General features: G+C 38.2%; 1 protein-coding gene across 1 annotated transcript; it reads right to left on the bottom strand.

Moving 5' to 3' along the window:
• Positions 1-661: 661 nt before the first annotated feature.
• AURKA (aurora kinase A) lies at positions 662-10217 on the bottom strand. Its single transcript, XM_015826299.1, has 8 exons — positions 10167-10217; positions 9256-9511; positions 7055-7160; positions 6013-6204; positions 5067-5205; positions 3099-3247; positions 1849-2023; positions 662-1537 (listed from the first exon to the last, which is right to left on the bottom strand). The coding sequence occupies exons 1-8, from the start codon at positions 10215-10217 to the stop codon at positions 1352-1354; spliced, it is 1254 nt and encodes a 417-aa protein (XP_015681785.1). The 3' UTR covers positions 662-1351.
• Between the last annotated feature and the right edge of the window lie 1122 nt (positions 10218-11339).

The raw sequence follows: 11339 nt of genomic DNA, 5'->3' as shown, positions 1-11339 counted from the left end.
ACTTCCTGCCTATAATAGTTTACAGGCATGGGGGGATTTCCAAACACTGAAATGGTTGAGTAATTTAATGACAGTGGATAATAGTATTAGCATACATAATAGGGCAATTTGAGAATATGGCAGTTAGAAACTAGAATTCACCATTTTTCTTGAGTTTGGTGTGCTTTGATGTGGAATGGTTTTTTTGTTTAGTTTTTTTAAATGGTATTGTGCCTATTTATAGTGTTTATATATTTCCTATTGCAAAATGGCTACTCTTGATTTGTAACTATTATAGTCAGAAGAAGCTTCCAGAGGCTACAAAAACTACACATTCCCACATCTCCCTGCTTAATAATCCACAGTCCTGGGGCTACATCAACAGGGTGCGCTGGGATTGCCATCACAAAACAATGTTGTCACACAACATTACACTTTCTCACCGCATTAGTTAGATTTTCATCATAACCCCAGGATAACTTTGAGAATTGCCTGGAATCACTACATGCCAAAAGAAATGATTGAAAAATACAAGGACTTGTGTTTTCAGGATCAAACATTATTTGCTTTATCTGAACTTTACAGGCAGCTTGAAGTGAAATGTGTTACATGTTTGGATAAATGTAAATTCTAAAATTTAAGTACCACCAGATGCAAATAAAAGTGCTGCAGAACCATCATGTTTTTGTAATAAAGTTTTACTGGTGCTTAAACAAATACAACATTATTTAAAAATTGGTGATCAAAAACAGTCTATGCAGTTTTTCTTTTAAGAACCTTAAAATGTACAATTGCTCACTATCAAGGTTATCCTAGGAAGCAGAATATCTCTGAGCACTGAATAAGCAGATATCCAAGAACAAGCTGTCTTAACGCACTGGATTATTGTTTATAAAGTCTTTATTCTTCAAAGTATTTCCTAACTGAAGACAGCACAATAACTGCACAATTAGCTCTTATTTACAGAAGCAGACGTCATCCATGTCACATCGCTGCACAGGTTAACCTTAGGGTGTTATTGCACTGTTCCAACAACTTCATGTGGCTATCAAGCAGCAAGGAGGATCAACAGTATAGGAACTATTTATCTGTGAAAGTCCTGAACAAGATGTGCCCCAGAAGCTTTGAATCACATGCACAGAGTTCAAGTATGTTCCAGATATTCACAAATTGATTTGAATGGAACTACAAGCATTGCAGCATGCCTGTTCAAACTGCAGCTCAGACTTCATAGTGTTCATAGAACAGTTCATTATGCAGAAAACTGACTTCTTTTTGAGACAAATTCTATGCTGCTTATTTCAGATGTATTACAATTGCTGCCATCCCTGTTACTTTGGAAATGCAGTCAGCAATGCTTATTATGCTATGACTAAGTTTTATTAGCAACATTGGTTTCCTCAGTGTTAGGCTTGGGAGACTTAGTAGAGTTTGATGTAACCCATGGATGTTTAAGTACGTCTTCCAGTGGTAATCTGTGCTTTGGGTCATGCTTCAAGAGCTTTGAAATCAGATCCTGTGCTCCCTCTGTTACAAAAGGAGGAAATCTGTACTCCACCTTTAAACCAAAGAAAATTAGTTACACACAAAGCACTGCATTCAATCCTTCCCATTGTAGAGTCCAGGTGGAAAACTAACATTTAGTTTGCATATCAATGTAAGGCACCATCCAAATAACTGTTACTGGGAACTAGTGCAGGAATTGAACCTGAATTTGCTTGGTAAGTACAAAATTCTAATCCCTGAATAACATCAGGGAATTGTTCAAGCAGTTTTAGACTTCTCAAAATTACTCATATAGAGTGAGTCATGGATTGCAAGAAAACTAAAATAACATAGGGTACACCAAGCCAGATAAATTCAACTTACCCTTGAAATGGCTCTATATGTTTCCTGATACGTTTCTGCTTCAAAAGGAGGCTTTCCTACTAAAAATTCATAACATAAGACACCAAGACTCCACAGGTCCACCGTTTCGTCATGAGTTCTCCCTTCAATCATTTCAGGTGGCAGGTAATCAAGGGTGCCACATATTGTTGACCTCCTAGGATAGAAAGTATAGAGCTGTCAGCAAACCATGTTATTTATCTAAAAACACGACAGATGCTACTAATACTCATAGTAAGCTACTCTACTTATTCTTACCATGTTTTAAGACATTTTGTTTTTGAATGTTACCTAACCCTAAATCTTTCTGCCATCTCTTATCCCAAAGCACTTGACATTTTTGGATGTCACAAGAAACATTCCTATCTTAAATTAAAATCCAAAGTTGTTTTGTAGAACAATAGGTCCTCCATTGCTCACACTTCTCTACATATCATTACCCTTAGTTCCTTTTTACTGACCCTCATTTCCCATCTACCTTCTTGGATTCTAGGATATTATCAGCATTTTTTCATTTATTGCGTTCATAACTAACTTGCTATTGATTTATCATTCATAATTAGCTAGGATAGTTGGTATGATATTTTGGTTTGAATTCTGAGTTAAAGTGGTCCGCTTTCTTATATATTTAAATATTAAATAGTTTTCTTTAGATTGTTATAGTTTACCTAATATAATTTCAAAAATGTACATTCTAAGATTCTCCACACAGTAACAACTCTGAAATTCTAAAGCCACTGAATAGAGTTTCAATTGGGAAAGAAACAGAATGGCATAGGAATGAAGGTTTTTTTTTAAACTCCTTTATTATTTTTATAAATAACCCAAGGCAGTGAATGTTCATATTTATTCCTCCTATTTTTCCCACAACTACTACCTTGTGAGTTTGGGCTGAGAGTAAAAGTGACCCAAAGTCACCCTGCTGGATTTTCATGCTTAAGGTGGCACTCAAACTTGATCTCGTGGTTTCTAGCATGATGCCACTACATCAAACTGACTCTTGCCAATTTACTTTGGTATTCATCTGTAAAACATGGCTGCCAGCATTACAGTATGAACCCTACTACTTTAAACATCTTTTCAAATTAAGAGTTATATCCTCAACTGAAACAATCAGAAAGAATTATTTAGCTATTTTTGCAAACTTTACTACTTCTATAAAAGTGCATTGTATATTCAAATAATTCTAAGCCAATTCTACACTCAAACTTGAGTATTAAAGAGTCTCCTACCTAGAAGATGGGGCATGCACAGACCATCCAAAGTCAGCAATCTTGAGCTCTCCATTTGATCCCAGCAATAGATTCTCAGGTTTGATGTCCCTATGAATTACTCTTTTTGAATGACAATATAATAATGCATCTGCGAGTTCAGTCATATACTGTAGAAGAAACCAACATTTGTAAATAAGTCTTAACAATTTCAAATAATGCAATTTAAGCAGATATGGCCAATGAGCATTTATTCATCTTGTATTACTATAGGCACAATGATAAAAAAAAATCTGTCAAAAAGAACAGGAAAACTACTACATTATTGGGCTAAATAACGTCTCTACTATGAAATGTAAAGTTTTCCTTAACCATTATGGATCTCTTAGTAGTTAAATACTGAAGCATCACCATAATTTCATAATTTCAGGAAGGCTCAGCCTGCGTTAGTTTAATTAGAGAAGTTTGCCTTAATGCAAAACAAACCTGCTCCAAAAATTACTGTGGTTTCTCATGCTTACTAACCATTGGCCTTCATCATGTAAACTGTTTGTAACTTTGTCCCAAAGATTACAAAGAAATTAATGTACTTATTTTGCATTTTTCTGGCAAACAGGTGTTAGTACATTAAACAAAATTTGATTAGACCATAGGAGGTACATTGAAGACCTCAATGATAAGATGCATGTATTTCTGGAATACACTTCTGGAGTCTTCTGAAAGTGTAATATTTGATCTCCCTTAAACTACTGAAAATGGGTCAACGGTCCTCAAGTTGGCATTATTCCACTCCCCCACTCATTGCTACTTTCACATGATGGATGGGAACCACCCATTAACTCAAGTTCTTTGTAGACCGGTTGCCTCATTCTTTTTTCTTTTGCTAATTTTTAAGAGACTTTCAAAAAGCTGCAAGTCTCCAAAGCTGTATTTCCATTTTCAATGTTCCAAAGCCTAAAGAGCGTTTTAAAAACAAGATGTTTAGAAACCCTGTCAAAGGTCTTTCATTAAGAAAAAAATCCCTAACCATGCCATAAAGCAGAGATCCCCAATCATTTGGGCACCAGGGACCGGTTCCATGAAGAGAGGTTTTTCCACAGATCTGAGGATGCCTGGTTTTGTGTGCTGCCTGGGGCTTTGCTTGTTTGTGTGGACCGGTTGCTGGCATGCGGTGGCCCGGGACTAGTCCACGGACCGGGGGTTGGGGACCCCTGCCATAAAGGACAAGAAAAACAGTACTCCCTTTGCACATACAGTATACAAATCAGATGACCAATGGAAAAATTTGCAACAAAATCATAGTACTCCCATCGTTACATGAAAATAATGAGGTTTACATTGGAAATGCAGAGGGCGAATTAAATCAGCTCAAGAATAAGCCTGTAAAGTTGCCCAGATATCATTTTAAATCAGAAAAAAAATACAAAATACACAAAAATCTTGAATTAACAGCCATTGGCAGTCGACGTCTAAGCCAAAACACTTGGGTTACATGGATTCACCATAATTTAGATACAATGAATAGCCATTATACTTTGAACCTCCATTCTCTTCTATGAAAGCTGAGCACCTTTAAATAAGTTGTTTTCTCTGTTAATTTCAGAAGTTTTAAACAAAACAGGCACACATTCCCTGAGGATGGGCTCCAGCACAAGTCTGAAAACTTGGAAGAATAACTCTCTGGTCCCAGTGACCAACTCAGATTGGATCCTGCAACATTATCCTGAGACACATATATTTGCCTTCATTTGCAAAATAGCTTCAGTGAAGATCTCCCACTTGGCCTCCTGTTTCAGCGGGAGAAGCTATGAACTTTTCAACCTACATGAAAATTTCAAAATGACTTATTTCTTTTAAACCTATCTCTAAACCAAAGCTATTCAGTATATTTAGATTCAAATCGCTAGAGTAGAGCACCATTTCCAGAGGGAGGAAAAATAGCCTTAGTATTTCATACAAAAAGCATGCATTGCCATTTGCAAAACGTACAGTAGCCGTTCGTTGCTCATCAAACTTTTTAAGCTTCTGAAGTTCTTTGTACACTTCTCCACGAGGTGCATGTTCCAGCATTAAGTATACTCTTGTTGCATCATGGAAGTAACCATAGAGCCTGAGAACATTGGGATGCCTACAAAACAGGCATATGGATTTTTAAAGACAGTTGCTATTAATAAGGTAAACATGTCTGTAATTCCCTCCTTATTATATACAAGCAATAAACAACATTGAGAGGCTGAAGCCAAGCAAACTCTTCAATATGTTACCAGTAAAAAATGGATCAAGTTTTTTCAGTTATTTGAAAAGGTTTTGACAAGAACAGAAACATCTGGAAAACTATTCTCATCACTTTCTCATTGGCCAAAAATGGTCAATGTTCAGCGTAATTTAGAGCAGGGGTCTGCAACCTGGTACTGGGCCCACAACCCATTCAGAACTGGGCTGTGCAAGTAGCAGGTAAACACGTGCATGCAGCTCCATTTGTGCAAGCAGCAGGCACTTGCATGTGTGCGCAAGTGCCCGCCACTCGCATAAATGGAGCTGCGCGCACACCTGCTACTCACACAGAACCATGTCCCCCCTCCCCCTGCCAGTCTGAAAAGCCAGACAGGTTGGGGACCACTGATTTAGAGCCTTGGAGATAGTTTAAGAATGAGAGAGCAGTTGGCCTCCTAAAGGCCTTTACTTTTCATTCCTACCCTCAAAACCTGATAAATGGATCAAAGACCTGTCTCCAAAACCATCTCTGTGTGGGTAAGAGAAAACGGAGAATTAGAATCCCTTCCCAGAGGTCTCCACCTCTGACTTTTACCTTTAATTCTGAACAATAATTGTACTACTGAATATTTACTCTTTTACTATCCTATTTTGGCAATGTAAGCCTGGTTTACTGTATATGGCCTCCAGGCTACCCATCTGTATTTTTATTCAACCTTACCAAAGATGAGACTGTATTTCTACTTCTCGCCGCAGCTGATGTTCTACACCTGCTTTTTCCAGCTGTGATTTAAACAAGACCTTCAGGGCCAAAATGAATTTGCTCTGTTTTTCTCGAGCCAGGTACACATTTCCAAATTTTCCTTTTCCCAAAGGACGGCCAATTTCAAAGTCCTCAAGGAACCATTGTTTTCTATTGTAAAAAAAAAAAAAAGCATTAGAATATGAAATAAGAACATTTTGTTCTCTCCTTAAACTTAGCAATTTGTATAGGAAATCCTTATAAATAACAAACTTTTTGTGGGGATAGGTTAGAGGCACAGTGGGATAGGCAAAAGCACTTTGTTTCCTGACGAATGTAGAAGAGAATGCTTTCTTTGAAGACCATTCTCAGTAAGACTGTATTTACATAAATGTTTATAGGTATGCAAATGTTCTGACTTGAAAAATAACACAAAAAAACCCTACAACATAAAATCCCAAGGATAATAACCCCACTCACAAGAAAAAAATATACATATGCATTAACAAGAGTAGAGCTCATCTAACCAGCTGACTCAAATGCCTGGGGAAACAGCCAAGTTTTCAATCCTTTACATAAGGCTAACAGCTTAGATCAGTGATGGCAAACCTTTTAGAGACCGAGTGCCCGAACTGCAACCCAAAACCCACTTATGTATCGTCGGGTGCCGGGTGGGCGTGGCTTTGGTGGTAACAGCAGACTGGGTGGGACTAAAAAGTTCAACCAATCAATTCCAACTTTGCAAGATCTTTTTTTTCCCCGCGAGAAGTTGAAATTGATTGAACCTTTTTTTTTTTTGCACATGGCGGCAGAGGCTTAAAGCCAAAAGGTTTTATAAAACCCAGCTGAAGGCCTAGGACTGGGGCGACGATGCACGTGCCCACAGAGAGGGCTCTGCATGCCACCTGTGGCATGCGTGCCATAGGTTCGCCACCACGGGCTTAGATCCATCTGATTCTCCCAATAAGAAGCGTACAAACCTTTGTATATAACCACCCACAGAAACAAAGTAAAAACTGACCTTTTAGTTTCACTTTTTGATTCCTCTTTGCTCTCGCTTTTTGAACCTGAAGCTCCTTTGGCTTCAGTTGTTGCAGCTGATACATCCTCAGTTCCAGGCTTTTTTCCTGTGCATAGGAAAGGTAAATTTTCTAAAAGCAAGCTCTGAAGTAAAAAAAATGAGCAGTTTGTTTTGTGGCAGGTTTTGAGGAGCGTGTACTTTATAGATGATGCAAAAATTAAAGATGTATGATCTCTGTTTAGCCACAGTAATCCATTCTAGAAACAACTTGTGACGGAGAAGATAGTGAAAATTGCTGGGTGTTGCTATCTCGTTCAAATAAAGTTCTCTTGTGCACCAACCCAGCATTAGACTCTGGTATGCCTTGTTAGGCACAGAAATTTAGTCATAAGTGTGCATTTTGGAGAGAATTTTTTTTACTACCTTTTTACTATTGTTTTTTCACCATTATATTTGCAAATGGTAACTGAAGTAGTTGTTAAATGAGGATTGGCTATACATACACGAACACACCTTTATATAAAGATGAACACCTTTAAATTAACACTCTTGCCTGGCAATTTTATCTGTATTCTACTTATCTTTAGAAATTATGTAGTACCGTAATCAAAATAGCTCAGGATGGACACATCATTACTTAGAATTAAGGATTTCTTGCTAGCCAGCCAGCCATATTTAAGATATTGTATCTGCTCTAGATATATAAAGTACTCATAGCTCATAGCCAACATTTTGTGATACTCTGGAAGAAGTTTTCAGCACCAACTGGAAGAATATTGATTCCCCTAAGTAATCCCCAAAATAATCTCTAACCTTCCATTCGTCTCACATGCAAAGATCTTCTTACATTGATTCGATTTGCATGATTCATGCAGTTTTAAGAATCTTTTAACTAATGATTTTGCAAATACAAATATCCACATTTAGAAATGAATATTGCAATGAGTAGATACATTACCGAGAAAGCACTATTTACTATGTTCATATTTCTTACTCACAAATGTTTAATAAAGAGAAAGCAGCTAAGACTACTTAACCTCATGGTTAAGCATTTATTTAAATATTGTGTTTGTTAAGTGAATCATATGGTCATCAAGCAAATTCAGCTTTCCCCATTGACTTTGCTTGTTGGAAGCCAGCTGGGAAGATTGCAAGTGTTGATCAAATGACCCTTGGATGCCGCAACCATTGTAAATACGTGCTGCTTACAAGTGCCCAAATTTTGATTACACGACTGCAGGGACACCGCAACAGTTTTAAGTATGAGGACCAGGTATTTTTCAGCAATGTTGTAACTTTGAAAGGTCCCTAAACACTTTCTAGCCCTGTACCTTAGGCCAGTCGTAAGTTGAGGACTACCTGTACCAACACTAACTAACCAGTCATATTTTTGTGGAAGATTTTAGGTTGAAAGTATATGGCAATTCACTATATTTTCCAATACTATTTTAAAGCTTCTTTTTTTGCTCTTTATTATATATAGATAGTCCTTGATTTAGGACAATTTCCATTGCAAAGCGATATAGTCGCAAAGCATAATCTCATTGCTTAGTAAAACAATTCCTTGAAGACCCAGTTGCTGTCATTAAATGAATGCCACAGGCTTTAGGTGAGGCAACGTCCTGCTGGCTTCCTTGAAAGTCACTGGGAAAGCCAGCAGGAAGTTACAAGTCCCAGGATGACTGGCAGGCAAGTGGCTGCTGTCAGGTGGTAAAGAGAATGGAGAAGTGAACAAGGATGCAAGGAGTGCTAGAGGCACCATGTAGCTCAGGAACGATGTGAATGGACAATATGGCACAAGTGCAGAATTGCTGGGGAACAGCATGGGTAAAGACTTATTCCAGTGAGTCGTGACCTTCCATGTTGGTTTCCCCACTGGCTTTCTAAGGAAGCCAGCAGGAAAGGTTGCAAAAGAGATGCCATGATTGTAGAGTGCTTGGGAACCATTTGCATGTTGAAATATGTCACCAAATGCATAAATAATGATCACGTGACCATGAGGGCATTGCAATGTCAATAATTTCAGTGACCAATTGCAAGTCCCTTCATTCAGCTACTAACAGTTACTGAACTAGTGGTCTTAACTCAAGGACTACCTGTATTGTAATTATCAATAGATTTTTCTATGATGACTACAAATCGCTGAAACAGTAGTACTTACTATTATAAAGTTTAGAAATAACTGAAACAGTAGTACTTACCCGATGCAGAAGGCTGCTGAGGAATTATACCAGGTTTATTTGAAACTAAATTCCTGGATGTTGGTTGAACTGCAGATGTTGGTCGCTGCTGACTTAGGTGGTTGGAATATTTTGGATGGCTAACAGCAGGTTTCTGTGCCTGGGATTGAATAGGCACTCTCTGGGGCACATTTGAAGCAGTCAAAATATGCTGCGACGGAATTCTAGTCCTCGCTGCCCGATTCTGGGACATAGGAATCCTCTTTGGACCATCTACCTGATTTTTTTTAAAAAAAATAAAAACACAACTTTGAATACTGTTTCAGGCACCTAAGGAAAAATAGAAGTTGCAAATTTCTTAAGATTTGGTTTCTTTCAGCATAAGACCACTATAGGGCACCCTGGTGCCCTATAGTATTTGGAAGTTCATAGTTTAAATCAGTGGCCTCCAACCTTTTGGGCACCAGGGACTGGTTCCATGGAGAGAATTTTTCTGCAGACTGGAGGGGGGGCATGGTTTTGTGTGCTACCTGTATCCCAGTGCTGGTCCATGCCTAGGGATTGGGAGACCCCAGGTTTAAATAGCAAAAGTTTACTACAAGTAGTCTTCAACTTACAGCTATAATTATGACCAGAATTTTGGTCATAAATCATTCGGGTCAGACCATGTGACCCGACCAGATTTTACAACCATTTTTATGAAGGTCATAAGTCCAGCTTCTGTGGTAATTAAGCAAATGACATGGTCAGTAAATGAATAATATAGCTGTAAGTGCGAATCCAACTTAACCAATGGCTATCACACAACCATAATGGATTGTAAATACAAGCCCATTGACAATCGTCTAAACCTGACTGCATGGGGCAGTGCAATGGTGAGATCTAAAAAGGCAAGAATTACACCACCCAATACACACAAGGGGTCACTTTACCTTGCTGTTATGTAGATGTCCATTTTGGTTTTCTTTATTCATTTTGTCCATTACTATATTGAGGAACAAAAAATCCAGACATTCATATGTATAACATAAAAAACTTTTGTCACTCACTTTTCATCATGCTATCTGAGACTTCACTTCAATATCTTCAACCTATTCATATTAGTAATCCTTGGAAAAATTAAGTCCTCATACTGCATGAACTCTGACCTCAAGGAAGTAACATTAATTTATCTATATAATGCACAGTACAATATACATCACACAGGCAAAGAAATGGTGAAATGGTGAAAAAAGTAAGGTTCTACATTTAGGCAAGAAAAGCCAAATGTACAGGTATAATATAGAGGGTACCTTGCTCAATAGTCATAACTGTGAGAGGGATCTCGGAGTCCTAGTGGACAATCACTTAAATATGAGCCAGCAGTGTGCTGCAGCTGCCAAAAAAACCAACACAGTGCTGGGCTGCATTAACACAGGGATAGAATCAAGATCACGTGAAGTATTAATACCACTTTACAATGCCTTAGTAAGGCCACACTTGGAATACTGCATCCAGTTTTGGTCACCACCATGTAAAAAAGATGCTGAGACTCTAGAAAGAGTACAGAGAAGAGCAACAAAGATGATTAGGGGACTGGAGGCTAAAACATATAAGGAACGGTTGCTGGAATTGGGTATGTCTAGTTTAATGAAGAGAAGGACGAAGGGGGACATGATAGCAGTGTTCCAATATCTCAGGGGTTGCCACAAAGAAGAGGGAGTCAAGCTATTCTCCAAAGCGCCTGAAGGCAGGACAAGAAGCAACGGATGGAAACTAATCAAGGAGAGAAGCAACTTAGAACTAAGGAGAAACTTCCTGACAGTTAGAACAATTAACCAATGGAACAACCTGCCTCCAGAAGCGGTGAATGCTCCAACACTGGAAGTTTTTAAGAAGAGACTGGATAGCCATTTGTCCAAAATGGTGTAGTATTTCCTTTCTGAGCAGGGGGTTGGACTTGATGACCTTCAAGGTCCCTTCCAACTTTATCATTATTATTCAATGCAGTTTTAGTTATGAAAGCATTTCAATAACATAAACTGAATTGCTAAAAAGGCTTTATAACTGTGCTCTCTCTGAAGTTACAAAGGCAGATGCTTATCCATGGTAATGTATATACCTGA

Source organism: Protobothrops mucrosquamatus, unplaced genomic scaffold (assembly GCF_001527695.2).
Source record: "Protobothrops mucrosquamatus isolate PMUCROS unplaced genomic scaffold, P.Mucros_1.0 scaffold3046, whole genome shotgun sequence".
Taxonomy (NCBI): domain Eukaryota; kingdom Metazoa; phylum Chordata; class Lepidosauria; order Squamata; family Viperidae; genus Protobothrops; species Protobothrops mucrosquamatus.
This window is presented reverse-complemented; position numbering and strand designations above follow the sequence as displayed.

Coding starts and splice junctions, on each gene's coding strand:
- AURKA (XM_015826299.1), bottom strand. CDS start 10,217: ATGGACAAAATGAATAAAGAAAACCAAAATGGACATCTACATAACAGC. Junction 5,206..6,012: donor GAAATACAGTCTCATCTTTG/GTAAGGTTGAAT, acceptor CCTGTTTTGTAG/GCATCCCAATGTTCTCAGGC. Junction 2,024..3,098: donor GTGCATGCCCCATCTTCTAG/GTAGGAGACTCT, acceptor TTTCTATCCTAG/GAGGTCAACAATATGTGGCA.